Source organism: Dendrobates tinctorius, unplaced genomic scaffold (assembly GCF_039654945.1).
Source record: "Dendrobates tinctorius isolate UK_male_01 unplaced genomic scaffold, ASM3965494v1 ptg000201l, whole genome shotgun sequence".
NCBI classification, from domain to species: Eukaryota; Metazoa; Chordata; class Amphibia; order Anura; family Dendrobatidae; genus Dendrobates; species Dendrobates tinctorius.
The window spans coordinates 94,169-112,332 of record NW_027361868.1 but is presented as its reverse complement, the minus strand read 5'-3'; the positions used below and the strand labels follow the sequence as shown (position 1 = coordinate 112,332).

At 46.1% G+C, this 18,164-nt stretch overlaps 1 protein-coding gene across 1 annotated transcript in view; it reads right to left on the bottom strand.

The window, feature by feature from the left end:
* The window catches only part of SLC30A10 (solute carrier family 30 member 10), a 45,551-nt gene extending 33,424 nt beyond the window's left edge, over positions 1 to 12,127 (bottom strand). Inside the window, exon 1 of the mRNA XM_073553334.1 lies at positions 11,670 to 12,127. Coding sequence (XP_073409435.1) covers positions 11,670 to 12,120 — 451 coding nt within the window. The 5' untranslated portion in view covers positions 12,121 to 12,127. The remainder of the gene's footprint in view (positions 1 to 11,669) is intronic.
* Between the last annotated feature and the right edge of the window lie 6,037 nt (positions 12,128 to 18,164).

The following is an 18,164-nucleotide window of genomic DNA, read 5'->3' as shown; positions in this document are numbered from 1 at the left end:
CTCCTCCGGTCAGCTGCGCCTACATCCGCATGCGGCCTGCGTACCTATCTTTAACATTGGGTACGCAGGCCGTGCAGATGTATGCGGATGCATCGTTTTGATGCTGCGGCGACCCCACGTGGAACGCAACATGTTGGAATTTTGATGCAGTCGCCGCATCGTCAAAACGACGCGTCTGCATACATCCGCACGGCCTGCGTACCCAATGTTAAAGATAGGTACGCAGGTCGCATGCGGACATAGGCGGAGCTGACCAGAGGAGTTGCAGCAGTGGACGGAGCTTCATGGAGGAAGTCCGCAGCCCAGCTACCCGCAAATGTGAACCTAACCTAATTAAGGCTGTGTGCACACATTCAGGATTTACAGCTGAAAATTCTGCTGCAAATCCTGATGTGTCGTCAGGAAAAATGCAGCGTAAAATACACGCATTCTTGCACATTTTTGTGTTTTGTACATGCATTTTTGTTGCAGCGAAAAACGCTGAAAGAATTGACACGCTGCAAAACTGCAAGGAAAAAATAAGCAATGTGTGCACGAGACTGAGCACAAAAAAAAAAGAACACAAAATGTGCACAGACCCTGAGGGCTCGTTCGGACTTCAGGTTATTTTTCACGTACGAGAAAAACGGACTGAGTTTCACTAGTGATTTCAATCAGATTTTCATCATTTTTTTTTTCCTGTTGAGAAAAAAAAAAAGTTTCTTTACCTTCTCTTATCCATCATTCAGTGAAAAACGGGCTGCAAACAGATGGCATCCGAGTGCTGAACAATTTGGTCACAAAGCCAAGATTACAGTATTGCAGTGTAATGTAGCAGCAGCAAAGTGATTGCAGATTCAAGTCCCCAAGAGAAATGAATTAAGAGAGTAAGGCCGGGGTCACACTGGCGATTAAATCAGACGAATGCAATGCGATAAAAAATCGCATTGCATTCGTCCCAATGTTATTCTATGGGGCAGCTCCCATCATGCGATTTTTGATCGGATCCGATCCTCTGACCGAGACAATCGCAGCATGCTGCGATTGTAACCAATTTTCGGATCGGATTCGACAATACAAGTCTATGGGGGCGAGAAAAAATGGGACTAAAAACGGGCCAGATGTGTGACTTGCGATAAAATCGCACCCGGTGTCCTTTAGGCCTCTTTCACACTTCAGTTTTTTTGCATCAGTTCAAATCCGCCAAAAAGTCATTCAAGCGGATCCGTTGTTAACTGATGTGAACGGATGGCACAGGATCCGTTTTTAGACGGATCCTGAAAATGCGGAAATTTAAAGGAAATGAGAGAGAGAGAGAGAGAGAGAATATTTTTTTTTTTTTGTCCGGCAACCAGAAAGAATTTCGGGTTAATTGAGTGTTTGGAGGATCCGCGACAGAAAAAAACGTTACAAGCTCCGTTTTCAAATCTTTGAGGATGGTGACGGACAGCAATTTTTGGCGGATCCTCAAAAAAAACGGATGCAACGGACAGCAATCCGTCACAATCCGCCATTAATGCAAGTCAATGGGAATTTGAGGATCCGTTTTTTTAAAAACCTGGCGGATTGTGACTGATTGTAAAAAACGGAAGTGTGAAAGAGGCCTTAGCAAAAGCCGGCAATTCTTCCAATACAGTAAAATCACAGTGACCGGTTAAATAAAGAATGAATAGATCTAGACACATATATATATATTTTATACATGTCATAGAGACACATTAATATATATTACAAATTCATACAGTTCATCATTGCAGAATAGCCGCAGAAACATTTGCCGGCTTTTATCTAATCATTCTCCTGCCCGACATGAAATGACACATGGTTTACATATAGTTAACCATTTAATTTCATGTTTTTTTTGTTATGTCTATCACAATTAATTAGATGAGGGTTTGTGGGTAAAATTTTGGACTTGTAGGGGTTAATTTAAGGGGTTAATTCGTTGTATGAAATTACTGGGACTCCCTGCAGCCTCAGTGACGTTAGCAGGAGTCCCTGCAATTTAATACAACAAATTAACCCCTTAAATTAACCCCTACAAGTCCAAAATTTTACCCACAAACCCTCATCTAATTAATTGTGATAGACATAACAAAAAAAACATGAAATTAAATGGTTAACTATATGTAAACCATGTGTCATTTCATGTCGGGCAGGAGAATGATTAGAGAGGGGACTCTGTGTCCTAAGGGCCCGCAAAAACCTGGGGTCGTTACCATTTTCTGCTGTGTCATCTCAATCACTGAATGGTCGCGTCCGCCCGCTCATCCCACCATCCAGACCTCACACCTAGCGTCTTCATCACAAGTCCTGATCTGATTACTTATCGTGTTCTCATCAATAATTTATTCCCCTTGTATATCAGCACACGGCGCGGAGGATTTCATGACAGTAACAGATCGTCACATTTATAATGGATGTGAAATAGAACTGTCCATGTACAAAGAGCTAATTACTGCCGACTATTATCACAGCACTCTATGAGTTCTTTCTATAGGGTTAAATTATATTTTTAAAAGGCGGCAATATGAAATATTGTCTAATAGAATGAACCATCCGCATCACAAGTGGCTACAGCATTAGTGCGGTTTGTGAGATCACCTAGCAAATTTAGAAATGGTCTTGACTAAAAATCGTTTTGTGCACTGTACACAGCTCCTCCGCTGACTGTGTGTCTCTATAGAAACCGACTACAAACAAACCCTGTGCAGCCTGATCCTGAGGTCATTCTGCCTTCATCTCACTCCCACGTCTTCCTCACATACATAAGGTAAGTGTTAGCAAGAAGTAGGGTATAGAGGACCAGATTACACGGGTCTGTATCTACAGTACAGAGCAAAAGTTTGGACACACCTTCTCATTCAAAGAGTTTTCTTTATTTTCATGACTATGAAAATTGTAGATTCACTCTGAAGGCATCAAAACTATGAATTACCACATGTAGAATTATATAATTAACAAAAAAGTGTGAAACAACTGAAAATACGTCTTATATTCTAGGTTCTTCAAAGTAGCCACCTTTTGCTTTGATTACTGCTTTGCACACTCTTGGCATTCTCTTGATGAGCTTCAAGAGGTAGTCACCGGAAATGGTCTTCCAACAGTCTTGAAGGAGTTCCCAGAGATGCTTAGCACTTGTTGGCCCTTTTGCCTTCACTCTGCGGTCCAGCTCACCCCAAACCATCTCGATTGGGTTCAGGTCTGGTGACTGTGGAGGCCAGGTCATCTGGCGTAGCACCCCATCACTCTCCTCCTTGGTCAAATAGCCCTTACACAGCCTGGAGGTGTGTTTGGGGTCATTTTCCTGTTGAAAAATAAATGATGGTCCAACTAAACGCAAACCGGATGGAATAGCATGCCGCTGTAAGATGCTGTGGTAGCCATGCTGGTTCAGTATGCCTTCTATTTTGTGTCACCAGTGTCACCAGCAAAGCACCCCCACACCATCACACCTCCTCCTCCATGCTTCACGGTGGGAACCAGGCATGTAGAGTCCATCCATTCACCTTTTCTGCGTCGCACAAAGACACGGTGGTTGGAACCAAAGATCTCAAATTTGGACTCATCAGACCAAAGCACAGATTTCCACTGGTCTAATGTCCACTCCTTGTGTTCTTTAGCCCAAACAAGTCTCTTCTGCTTGTTGCCTGTCCTTAGCAGTGGTTTCCTAGCAGCTATTTTACCATGAAGGCCTGCTGCACAAAGTCTCCTCTTAACAGTTGTAGAGATGTGTCTGCTGCTAGAACTCTGTGTGGCATTGACCTGGTGTCTAATCTGAGCTGCTGTTAACCTGCAATTTCTGAGGCTGGTGACTCGGATGAACTTATCCTCCGCAGCAGAGATGACTCTTGGTCTTCCTTTCCTGGGGCGGTCCTCATGTGAGCCAGTTTCTTTGTAGCGCTTGATGGTTTTTGCCACTGCACTTGGGGACACTTTCAAAGTTTTCCCAATTTTTCAGACTGACTGACCTTCATTTCTTAAAGTAATGATGGCCACTCGTTTTTCTTTACTTAGAATTTGTTTTACGGCAAGAAAAAAGCAGCTAACAGTCTATTCAGTAGGACTATCAGCTGTGTATCCACCAGACTTCTGCACAACACATCTGATGGTCCCAACCCCATTTATAAGACAAGAAATCCCACTTATTAAACCTGACAGGGCACACCTGTGAAGTGAAGACCATTTCCGGTGACTACCTCTTGAAGCTCATCAAGAGAATGCCAAGCGTGTGCAAAGCAGTAATCAAAGCAAAAGGTGGCTACTTTGAAGAACCTAGAATATAAGACATATTTTCAGTTGTTTCACACTTTTTTGTTAATTATATAATTCCACATGTGTTCATTCATAGTTTTGATGCCTTCAGAGTGAATCTACAATTTTCATAGTCATGAAGATAAAGAAAACTCTTTGAATGAGAAGGTGTGTCCAAACTTTTGGTCTGTACTGTACAGTGGGGAAAAAAAGTATTTAGTCAGTCAGCAATAGTGCAAGTTCTACCCTCCACCAGCTCTACCCTCGCCTACTGTATTATCACCCATCCCTTGAAGATTGTGAGCCCTCGCGGGCAGGGTCCTCTCTCCTCCTGTACCAGTTATGACTTGTATTGTTTAAGATTATTGTACTTGTTTTTATGTATACCCCCCTCACATGTAAAGCGCCATGGAATAAATGGCGCTATAACAATAAATAATAATAATAATAATAATAAGTTCCACCACTTAAAAAGATGAGAGGCGTCTGTAATTTACATCATAGGTAGACCTCAACTATGGGAGACAAACTGAGAAAAAAAAATCCAGAAAATCACATTGTCTGTTTTTTTTCATTTTATTTGCATATTATGGTGGAAAATAAGTATTTGGTCAGAAACAAGCAATCAAGATTTCTGGCTCTCACAGACCTGTAACTTCTTCTTTAAGAGTCTCCTCTTTCCTCCACTCATTACCTGTAGTAATGGCACCTGTTTAAACTTGTTATCAGTATAAAAAGACACCTGTGCACACCCTCAAACAGTCTGACTCCAAACTCCACTATGGTGAAGACCAAAGAGCTGTCAAAGGACACCAGAAACAAAATTGTAGCCCTGCACCAGGCTGGGAAGACTGAATCTGCAATAGCCAACCAGCTTGGAGTGAAGAAATCAACTGTGGGAGCAATAATTAGAAAATGGAAGACATACAAGACCACTGATAATCTCCCTCGATCTGGTGCTCCACGCAAAATCCCACCCCGTGGGGTCAGAATGATCACAAGAACGGTGAGCAAAAATCCCAGAACCACGCGGGGGGGACCTAGTGAATGAACTGCAGAGAGCTGGGACCAATGTAACAAGGCCTACCATAAGTAACACACTACGCCACCATGGACTCAGATCCTGCAGTGCCAGACGTGTCCCACAGCTTAAGCCTGTACATGTCCGGGCCCGTCTGAAGTTTGCTAGAGAGCATTTGGATGATCCAGAGGAGTTTTGTAAGAATGTCCTATGGTCTGATGAAACCAAACTGGAACTGTTTGGTAGAAACACTACTTGTCGTGTTTGGAGGAAAAAGAATACTGAGTTGCATCCATCAAACACCATACCTACTGTAAAGCATGGTGGTGGAAACATTATGCTTTGGGGCTGTTTCTCTGCAAAGGGGCCAGGACGACTGATCCGGGTACATGAAAGAATGAATGGGGCCATGTATCGTGAGATTTTGAGTGCAAACCTCCTTCCATCAGCAAGGGCATTGAAGATGAAACGTGGCTGGGTCTTTCAACATGACAATGATCCAAAGCACACCGCCAGGGCAACGAAGGAGTGGCTTCGTAAGAAGCATTTCAAGGTCCTGGAGTGGCCTAGCCAGTCTCCAGATCTCAACCCTATAGAAAACCTTTGGAGGGAGTTGAAAGTCCGTGTTGCCAAGCGAAAAGCCAAAAACATCACTGCTCTAGAGGAGATCTGCATGGAGGAATGGGCCAACATACCAACAACAGTGTGTGGCAACCTTGTGAAGACTTACAGAAAACGTTTGACCTCTGTCATTGCCAACAAAGGATATATCACAAAGTATTGAGATGAAATTTTGTTTCTGACCAAATACTTATTTTCCACCATAATATGCAAATAAAATGAAAAAAAAACAGACAATGTGATTTTCTGGATTTTTTTTTCTCAGTTTGTCTCCCATAGTTGAGGTCTACCTATGATGTAAATTACAGACGCCTCTCATCTTTTTAAGTGGTGGAACTTGCACTATTGCTGACTGACTAAATACTTTTTTTCCCCACTGTATGTAGTGTCTATCTATATAGTCCTTATCTATGTAGTGTCTGTATCTATGTATTGTCCAGTGGCGTAACTACAGAGTTATGGGCCCCGGTGCGAACTTTCAAATGGGCCCCCCATGGCAAAATGCAGGCACATCTCTGCTCCGTACACCTCGTACACACGTGGCTCCGCTCCGTACACCTCGTAACACACGGCTCCGCTCTGCACACCCCATACACACACGGCTCCGCTCCATACACACACAGCTCCGCTCTGCACACCCCATACACACACATCTTCACTCCGTACACCTCATACACACACAGCTCTGCTACATCCACACTGTAAACCCCTCCTGACCCCACACAGAAACTTTACCTCATCCAGCATCATGACAACCAGCACATCAGAGTCCTGCAGACAACGAAGCTCCTGATCATGTGACCCCTGACCTCATCACAGCTCCTGTGCGCACAGAAAAGGACTTCATTGCAGGCTGCGGGGGTCTGCGGTGGGTCTATCTGGGAGGGCGATAATGGGGTGCATGGGGGGGCGTGGCGGCTCAGTGCGGGATGCGGGGGGGGTCAAAAACGGGACTGTCCCGTGAGAATCGGCACGGTTGGGAGATAACATGGTCTGACCTGTGGGCCCCTGACTCCCCCCGGGCCTGGTCGCAGTGGCGACCGCTGCGACCGTGGTAGTTACACCCCTGGTAGTGTCCGTATCTATGTACATTAGTCTGTATCTATGAAAATGAATAGAACAACATAGGAGATGTATACCCAAAACAGTAGTAAAAATTTAATCATGTTCATTTCAAAGGATGGAACTTTTTTTTTTAAGTAGATGCATTGGAACGATAAGTAGATTAATTACGATCACTGGCTCGCTCTTGTCATCTGCACCTCAAAAACATCTCTAGAATTCGACCTTTTCTTACTTTCGACTCTGCAAAAACTTTTACTGTTTCTCTTATTCATTCTCGTCTGGACTATTGTAACTCTCTTCTAATCGGTCTCCCTCTTACCAAACTCTCCCCTCTCCAATCTGTCTTGAATGCTGCAGCCAGGATCATATTCCTCACCAATCGTTACACCGATGCCTCTACCTTGTGCCAGTCATTACACTGGTTACCCATCCACTCCAGAATCCAGTACAAACTTATTACCCTCACCCACAAAGCACTCCATGGCTCAGCACCACCCTACATCTCCTCCCTTGTTTCAGTATACCATCCTACCCGCGCCCTCCGTTCTGCTAATGACCTGAGGTTAGCATCCTCAATAATCAGAACATCCCACTCCCGTCTTCAAGACTTTACATGTGCTGTGCTAATTCTTTGGAATGCACTACCCAGGTCAATACGATTAATCCCCAAATCCCACAGTTTTAAGCGTGCCCTGAAAACGCATTTATTCAGACTGGCCTACCACCTCAACACATTAACCTAACTATCCCTGTTAGCCCATTCAAAAAATGTTTACCATAACCAGGTTCCTCGCATCATGTTTTCACATGCTTTATGCATTTAATAGCCCTCTGTGTCTGTACTGTTACATATTTTGGCTGTTAACTGGTTCATGCAGAATTACATGAACACCCAATTCAAACGCTATGACTGGTCTGAACAATGAAAGCAATTGTTACCACCCACCTTTCGTGTCTACCTTTCCTCATAGACTGTAAGCTTGCGAGCAGGGCCCTCATTCCTCTTGGTATTTGTTATGATCTATGTGATTATTGTTATTCTGTAATGTCTATTGTCTGTACAAGTCCCCTCTGAAATGTAAAGTGCTGCGGAATATGTCGGCGCTATAAAAATAAAATTATTATTATTATTACTAAGTTGGATATAACCTTTAAAGGGTTCCACCAACTGAATGCATTAGTGATCACACCTGCAAAATACTCAAATTCATCTGCAACTTTTTAATTTTTAAAGAAACTGTTCAAGCTACTTCTGTGGAAAACTAAATTTAACTTTCAGGAGAAAATTGCAGGTGCCAAACTGTTGTAGAAAAAAAAATATGTAGCACCAATTATGACCACCAGGTGGGGATAGTGACATCATAGATGGTGCGTATGTTATTGCAGTTTTCTTTATGGAAAACCTGTCGATTTCACGCACGCAGATTCAGTCCATTTCCACTAAGAATTTTGGAAAATCTCCAAAATCCAAAATTCTGCATCATTAAAAAGCAGCTTTCTTTCAACTTGAGAAAAAAAACTAATGCTGGATATCCACTCAGTGTATATGCACCATTAAAGGGGTTGCCCAAGCCCTTAACACTGATGACCTTTCCCCATTGGTGGGGGAACGACACTAAGACCCCCACCAATCAAGTTCAAGAGAAGCAGCCACTGCAAAGTGAATGGAGCCGCAATGGTACGGCTGAGTTTGCTATTTACATCTGACCACCCCAGCAAATAACTGCGACTAGTAAGGGTGCCGGGTATAAGATCACATCTATTTTCGATGAATATTAGCCCAAATTGCCTATTTAAAGTTCCAGCACTCTGAAAATAATGTTATAGCCCCCCCACAACCACTACAATGAGCTGTTTTTTAATGTTGGTGTCTACTTACATGGCACATGGGCCTTTGGGTCCCTTTTAGGCACATCCAGGGGCGGATATATAATTGGTGCAACCACAAGGGCCAAGGAGGCCCCTTTCTATCTCCAATGCAGGTTGAATTGGGCATTATACTGAGCTCTTGTGCTGCAAAGTGGCCATATATTTTTCTTCACAGGGGCCCTTTTCTGTTTGCGTGCACTGGTCTCCTACCTCCTTTTAGAAGCAGAAAGGTGCACTTTAGAGAAAGACCTAGTGCTCTCTGCTTCCTCATTTTCCCTAGACTGCAGTAAGGGCATGTTCACTCCGTGTCTCTTTTTTCGGAGGTAAATATGTCCTTTTTTCAAGCAGAAAATTCCTCAACTCTCCTTTTTGATGTAGCTTCGTAAACCTGAAGTGTCTTTAGATTAGAAGGGAATGTCCTACTAGTGATCGCTCACAATCTATAAGATCATTACACAACTGATAGGAATACCTGGAAACGTCATAAAAAACGTCCACATAGGGTAATATCAGAGCTATAGCGTCTAGTAAGGTAAAACACAACTGACGTAGTATAGAGTGACGGAATATTACTGCAGCACCTTAGCTGCAGGTCACATAAGCTTCAAAGGCGCTGTCCGGTCCGTCGACATCGAAGTCCGGTCCGTCGACATCGAAGTCCGGTCCGTCGACAACGAAGTCCTGTCTGACGACATCGAAGTCCGGTCCGATGACATCGAAGTCCGGTCCGACGACATCGAAGCCCTGTCCGACAACAACGAAGTCCTGTCTGACGACATCGAAGTCCGGTCCGTCGACATCGAAGTCCGGTCCGTCGACATCGAAGTCCGGTCCGTCGACAACGAAGTCCTGTCTGACGACATCGAAGTCCGGTCCGATGACATCGAAGTCCGGTCCGACGACATCGAAGCCCTGTCCGACAACAACGAAGTCCTGTCTGACGACATCGAAGTCCGGTCCGTCGACATCGAAGTCCAGTCCGATGACATCGAAGTCCGGTCCGACGACATTGAAGCCCTGTCCGACAACAACGAAGTCCTGTCTGACGACATCGAAGTCCGATGACCAGTCAGGTGATATCTTTAGGAGCGGTCATGGATATCAGATCAGATCCGTAAGGGGTGCGAAACTCATTGAGTTTTTGGTAAGTTTCTGAAGCTGCGCATTTTTGCTGCAATAAAAACGCAGCATTTTACATTTCCAACAAAGTAGATGGGATTTATAGAAATCTCATGTCCTTTGGGCTTCTTTTTGAATTAGCGTAAACTGACCCGCAGTACATGATCCAAATCCACAACATGTCAATTTCTCTTGCTGGTCCGCTAAGTATTATGGGCGGATTTTGCCTGTAGACTTTCATCAGATGTGAAAACTCCGCAGATAAAAAAAAATGTATATGCGTTTCCACTGCGGAAACACATCCAAAATGCATGTAATCTGTACACGACTGCATAAATGAAGCAACATCAAAAACCCGATAAAAAGGTATGTTAAAAAAAAAACTCAAAAACGTAAGTTTACATAATAGGTTCAGAAATGGTACGAAAAATCTGCAACATGAAAAACTCACCAAAAGCTCATCGAGGGAACTCAGCCTTAGGTAAGGTAGGTTACTTGCATTTTGATCGTGTTTTTGATGCTGTGGTTTTTGTCGCTTTCTACTATGTCGAGTTTTAAATACTTCCTGGTATTTGGGTTTGTCAAAACTTATTAATATAGCCATGTTCGGATCACGTGTGTTTTTAGGGCGTATTCACTGCGGAAACTCATATGTCATTTTTTATCTGTGGATTTTCCACATTTAATGCAATTCTATGGGGAAAATCCACACATAAAACTCAGCGCGCCCGCAAGAGAAACTGACATGTTGTGGATTTTAAAAACGTACAGTAAATCAGGCTACACAGCGCAAAAAAAAAAAAAGAAAAAAACAAAACAAAACACGCACAACATTTTTATAAATCCCGTCCGCGTTGCTGGGCTTGTAAGGTGCTGAATTTTTGAACAACGAAAAATACAGAACGTCTATTACATCTAGGCTCCGTTCCCACTGTGAACTTTGAGGTTGCAGATTTTCTGCTCCATTTCTCCACCCATTAAGTAAATAGGTTACTTGGATTTTTTATTACAAAATACGCCGCGTCAAAAATCGAGTGAACGTAGCCTTACCATTATGTCTTAAACTCATTTTATTTCTTTGGTCATCACTTTAATTATTCTGCATGTATTTGCCGCAATCTATCATCAGCTGCTCTCCTGCACAGATCACTGGCTTTCTTTAACCCTTCTCAGACCTCACACACTTTGGGATCTATTTCGTGTTTGCGTGGGGTTCTCTGATTTCCTTCCACACTCCAAAGACATACTGATCGGGAATGTAGATTGTGAGCCCCATCGGGGACAGTGATGATAATGTTTGTAAAGCCCTGTGGAATTAATGGCGCTATATAAGTGAGTAAAATACATAAATCTATTCATATCTAGTAGGGTGTAAAAAAAAAATGTAAGGCTCCTTTATTGACCCCCATGAGCTACATTTCGGCTTTCTATGGAGCTTTTTCTAAACCCAATTTTGGTAAATGAAGGCACCTTACACTTTTTTTTTTCAACATGTTGGATGTGGTGCCTCATTTTTGGATTTTTGTCTGGGAGTTGCTCATTAGGTGCCCTTAGATAAGTTTTACATCAAAAAATACTGTATATATATATTGGGACACAATCATATCCTTGGGCGTGCCATTGATCATTATATATGATCGATACAAGTGATAAATCGATAGAAGATCTGCTTATTCAGGAATCTATCAAAGTTGGTGACATTCCATTCATTCATTCATTCATTCGACAATTGTTCATTTACCTTTCTCATGGTCAAGATTACGTTCAGACTTTTTCGGAAAGCAGCAGTCCATAAAGATGACGTAATTTAATAGATTAATGGCCAGGCCGACTACCCCAGCGATCAGCACCAGCAGAGCATTTTCGGTCTTCTCCGGCTCAATAAACCTCTTGATGGCTTCCACAAGGATGCTGAACATAAGAGCGGTGGCAAAGATAGCGTTACCAAAAGCGCCAACCGCGTCCGCTCTTAGGAAGCCGTAGGTGTTTCTCTTGTGCCATTGAACACGACTATACCGGACTCCCAATAGACCAATTATCATAGAAATGAGGTGGGAAAGGACGGCAAAGCCATCGGAGGAGAGGGAGAGGGAGTTCCCTATGTATCCTATCGCCAACTCTGCTATGAACAAGAAGAAACTGATCACGCACATGAGGACCAGGCGCCCGGTTCTGCCCGTGTAACGACCCATTACTGGACTCTTACTGGTGCGCTGACTGAGCTGGGACTGAGCAGCTCTCAGCATGGATAACAGCTACCTTATATCTAATGCCAATCACAGTTTACAATCTGGTTTTATGACACTGTAAAATAATAACTTTGTTTTTTAACAAGCCACTAAGGTGAAGGAGTATTATTACCGAAGGAAACAGGCTATGTGAGGGCTACTAGACTCAGGAACCGGGTCCGTGTTATAACCCTGCAACAAATCCATTGATGTCATAACATTGTGTTCATAAAAATGTGAAGTTATATAAAGCGTTAAAATAGTAGCAATATAATTGCAGGAATAAAGTGCTCATCATTCTCTGGAGGGCTCATCTCCGCTTCATTCAAATGTGGCTCTACAGGACCGCATCTAAAGAGATTGCAGAGAGTTTCAGTGGTAGGACCCCCAGAGATCACTAAATTATACTTCATCCTATTAATATGGAATAACTTATACACTTCGCACAATCCCTTTAACTTTTTATTTCCTATTCTTCTGGGTGGTGGAGTTCTGAATATAGAGGATGTGTCCAGTGCGGTGTAGTACATAAAGAATGTGTATACAGCTGTGTTAAAAAGTTTAAATATCCTGGCAGAATTTTTGCTTTCTTTGTCTTTTTTCAGAGACTATGAATGATAACACCAAAACTTTTTCTCCTCTCATGGTTAGTGGTTGGGTGAAGCCATTTATTGTTAAACTACTGTGTTTTCTCTTTCTAAATGATGACGGCAACCCAAAACATCCCAATGACCTTGATCAAAATTTCACATACCCCATTTCTTAATACCGTATATTGCCCCCTCTTAACATCAATGACAGCTTGAAGTCTTTTGTGGTAGTTGTGGATGATGGGGTTCTTTATTTTCTAACATGGTAAAGCTGTCAACTCTTCTTGGCATAAAGCCTCCAGTTCCTGTAAATTCCTGGGCTGTTTAGCATGAACTGTACCTTTGAGATCTCCCCAGAGTGGCTCAATGATATTGAGATCTGGAGACTGAGATAGCCACTCCAGAACCTTCACTTTGTTCTGCTGTAGCCAATGACAGGTTGACTTGGCCTTGTGTTTTGGATCGTTGTCATGTTGGAACATCCAGGTACATCCCATACTCAGCTTCCGGGCTGATGATTGTAAATTTGCCTTTAGTATTTGCTGATAATGGGTCGCCCTCCCAGGGCTGTGGGGTACTCGGTACTGGGCGCCGGTCTCAGGGGGAGAGTATCATGGTAGCTGTGACCCGGTCCGTGGCCCTGGGCGCCCAATGTCAATATTGGTGTGTGGTTAATGGAATTGAATAGTTTGTGACGCCACCTGTGGTGTTCGGCAAGGGAGATATTAAGCCGACGCTGCAGACAGATCCTCTGGGACAGATGGTGGGATGCAGCAATGGTGGTATAGCCCTCCACAGGCAGGGCTGTTGTCCCAGGGCAGTGTAGAGGTGGGGACACCTTGATGGTGTAGTGTCCGGCACAGGGAATGTAGCAGTGGTGGCGGATGCAAGAAGGAATGGAGGACACCAGGGCTTGCAGTTTCAACATTTTACTCACAGTTCTTGGTAACCACTGGTGCCCGCTTCCATGCCGTGTCCTCCGGGGCAGAGACTCAATCAACCTCCCGGGCAAGTTAGGCTTCTCTTCTCCAACACTCCGCCAACATGTACCTTTCCTGAACGACTCCTCTATTGCGCCTTTAGTGTGAAGAGCTCCAGTACCGTGGTTACTCTGAAGTTCCTCCTGTCAGATGTTCCTAACAACTCTACTTGTATGACAGACAGCTGTAGCGTCTATCGGGGACTCCTCTCTGAGTCCTGGCTCTCTATTCGGTTGCAGTTGTGTCCCAAGTCTTGGATGGGAGTAGTGCATTTACAGCCAACTACTTGACCGGTGTCTGCTGCAGAACCATAAGTGTCCATACAACCTCGGGGACCAGGCCCCTGCCTTGTGCTGAGAACCTATAGGCAGGGTTCCTCTTACAACCCGCAACTCCTCTCTGTTCTCCTACTCCTTTGTTCTGCGCTGTTCCTTCTCTCTCTTATGGAAACTTAGGTTGCAGTTCTACGTCTCTCTCCTTCTGTTCCTTTCCTAGGGAGCTCGTTCCACTAAGACCAGTCCTCAGCCTCGCCTGACTGACTGTCTTCCTCCGCCTTGAGCTCCCCTCAGGCTGACCTCCTGTCAGCCTGCTCTCTGACTCAGACTCCCCGTCTGACTGACCTCCAGACTGAACTGTAATTCTAAACCTTCCCAACCTTTTATATATCTCAACTCCACCCACCTCCCAGCACATCTCATGTTACGAAGCAAGGACCCACGAAAGGTGCTCTGCTATCCTCTAAGCATGGAGCCGCAATCTGGTCCATTGCTGAACTATCCTGTGTGTGAGTGCAGGTGTTGGAGTGTGGAAAGGAGTTCCCAACTTACCTAGTTGGTGGGGCACTACACCTTAGGAGAAGGTGCAGTACCTCTGTGGCGACCGAGCCTCAGGGGCGCCACAATAACGTGCTGCATTCTTCTTTCCTTCACCTTTGACCAAGTTTCCTGTGCCTTTGTAGCGAACACATCCCCAAAACATCCGTGATCCACCTCCGTACTTTACAGTAGAAATGGTGTTCCTTTCATCATAAGCCTTGTTGACCTGTCTCCAAATGTAACATTTATTGCATTGGCGGACATACCGCCGGTTCAACTGATGCAGCTGCACCGGGGCCCAGAGACTCCAGGGGGCCCCTTCAGGGCGGCTAATGCATACCTGTGATGGTTCCCAAGGGTGAACCCACTGGACCGTGGCAAGCGAACCTCCCCTGGGCGAGCGGGCCAGGTGGACCACCCCCTATACAGGGAGCGTTAGGGACAGGCCCAGGGGAAACTACTCACCACGGCAGCTGGTACCCGAGAGGGCCGGAGGCACGACAAGAGAACTGGCAGGCAGGCAGATGAAGGCGCTGGACCGGAACCGGTAGGACTGGAACTCAGGAACGGTGAGACACGGGTCAGACGGAGACACAGGCTGGAAGCGGACACGAGATGGCGGGAGCTGGGGAAACACAAGGACCAGGTAAAGCAAGGAGCACGGGAAACGACAGGCAGACAGGGAGCCGGAGTCACAGAGAGTCACAAGTGACGATCAGGCAGTGATTCCGAGGAAGAGGCTGCCTCTTATGGAGACCTGAGTTCCGGGTCCGGTCAGCAGGGTCAGGGAGGCGGAGAGAAGGATGGGCTTGGCCTGTACTGAGAGCAGAGGCGCGAGGCGCGCATGCGCCGCGGGTAGACCACCGGGACAGAGCGCGGACCCGACGGCAGAAGTGCAGGCGAGCGCGCGCCCGCTGCAGGGGCGCGCCGAAGGCGGCGGGCGCTCCCGGAGGCCACGGGCGACGCTGAGCCCGACAGGGAGGCGACAGCAGGAGCCGCGTGTGAGGCGGGGGTGGAGAGCGTGGAGCCGGCGGGGCCGAGAGAAGCGGTAAGTGTGACAGTACCCCCCCTTTTACGCCCCCTCCTCCCAAGGCCGGAAAGAAACTTAGCTAACATCTGGGGGGCTTGGATGTTCTCCCGGGGTTCCCAGGATCTCTCCTCTGGGCCAAAACCTTTCCAGTCAATTAAAAAAAAGGTTTTACCTCTAGATCTTTTCATAGCGAGAATCTCTTTGACCTCAAAGACATCCTGTGCGGACACGGGTGCGGGAGTACTGCCAGTGGAAGCATGGAACTGGTTGAGTATGACCGGTTTCAAGAGGGAAACATGAAATGAATTTGGGATCCGTAGAGAAGCGGGGAGTCTTAGCTTGTAGGCAACGTCATTGATACGAGCTAAGACCTCAAAGGGTCCGATGTAGCGAGGGCCTAGTTTATAGGAGGGAATCTGGAGACGAACAAATTTTGAGGATAGCCAAACTTTATCCCCAGGGCGGTACACCGGGGCATCCAGGCGTCTCTTATCGGCGTGACTCTTGAACCCATCACGTGCTCGCTTGAGTGCGGATTTGGTCTCCTACCAGACCCTGGAGAACTCCTCGGTCAGAAGATCGGCCGCCGGCACACCCGAGGTCGGGAGTACCGGCAGAGGTATACCAGGATGTTGACCGTAGACCGTAAAAAAAAGGCGATTTAGCGGAGGATTCACTGGTGTGGTTATTGTAAGCGAATTCGGCCCAAGGGAGCAAGCTGGACCAGTTGTTCTGGTGAGCGTTGGAAAAATGTCGGAGATATGTTACGAGGATCTGGTTCGTGCGTTCCGCTTGACCGTTGGATTGAGGGTGATAAGCGGAGGAAAAGTCCAACGTTACTTCCATTAGCTTGCATAGGGCCCTCCAGAAACGCGAAGTAAACTGAACCCCTCTGTCCGAGACAATGTGCTTGGGGAAGCCATGAATCCGGAAGACATGAGATATAAAAATTCTCGCCAGGTCAGGAGCGGAAGGTAAACCGGGCAGACGGATGAAGTGGGCCATCTTGGAAAAGCGGTCCACGACCACCAGAATGACCGTGTGACCTGAGGACCGAGGTAGATCCGTGATAAAATCCATCGCGATATGCTGCCAGGGAGCCGAAGGAACCGGAAGTGGGTGCAGAAAACCGGAGGGTGGCTGTCGTGGGACCTTGTTCTTGGCACACGAAGGGCAGGAGAGGATGAAACTTCGGACATCCTGAGACAAAGAAGGCCACCAATAAAAGCGAGAGATGAGGAAGAGTGTTTTCTTGAGGCCGGCATGACCTGCTAACTTGGTGGCATGACCCCAATGTAGAACTCGCTTCCGGTCATCATCTGGGACAAAACTCTTGCCGGGGGGCAGGGAAGCCAGGTTAACAGGTGCGACTATGATGAGCTTGTTTGGCTCCACAATGTGCGAAGGCTCCTCCTCGTTGTCAGTGACTAGGAAGGATCGGGATAGGGCATCCGCTTTGAGATTCTTATCACCCGGACGGAAATGAAGCTCAAAATCGAACCGATTAAAGGATAATGACCATCGAGCCTGCCGAGGATTAAGCCTTTGTGCTGATTGAATGTAGGCTAGATTCTTGTGGTCGGTGTAGATCTGGAGTGGGTGTACAGCTCCCTCCAGAAGATACCGCCATTCCTCCAAGGCTAGCTTAATGGCAAGCAGCTCTCTGTCCCCGATGGTATAGTTTCTCTCCGAAGGGGAGAAGGTCTTGGAGAAAAAGCCGCAGGTAACCAAACGACCAGAAGGGGATCTCTGAGAGAGAACCGCACCGGCTCCGGTGGCAGAAGCGTCTACTTCTAGGGTGAACGGTTTGTTAGCCTCTGGACGGTGTAGCACCGGGGCGGTGGCAAAGGCTTGTCTCAAGGTTCGGAAGGCGTTCTCAGCCTCAGGAGGCCAGTGGTGAGGATCGGCTCCCTTTCGGATCAGAGCAGAGATGGGAGCGGTCAGAGAGGAAAAGTGCGGAATAAACTGCCGGTAATAGTTGGCGAATCCCAGGAACCGCTGGATTGCCTTAATTCCTTGAGGACGTGGCCAGTTGAGTACAGCAGACACTTTTCCTGGATCCATGCGCAAGCTGGAATCGGAAATGATGTAACCCAAGAACGGCAGAGACGACTGTTCGAAGGCGCATTTCTCCAGCTTGGCGTAGAGGCGATGTGTTCTCAAACGGAGTAAAACTTGACGCACGTCTTTTCGGTGTGAGGACAAATCCAGGGAGAACACCAGAATGTCGTCCAAGTAAACCACCACGCAGGAATAGAGAAGATCTCGGAATATGTCATTGACGAATTCTTGGAACACTGCGGGGGCGTTGCATAAGCCGAAGGGCATAACCAGATACTCATAATGACCGTCACGGGTGTTGAAGGCGGTCTTCCATTCATCACCAGAGCGGATCCGGACCAGATTGTAGGCCCCTCGGAGGTCTAACTTTGTGAGGATCCGTGCACCCCGTAGACGGTCAAATAGCTCCGGAATGAGGGGAAGAGGGTATTTGTTCTTAATGGTGATATCGTTGAGCCCTCTATAATCAATACAGGGACGCAGGGACCCATCCTTCTTCTTGATGAAAAAGAACCCGGCTCCTGCAGGTGAG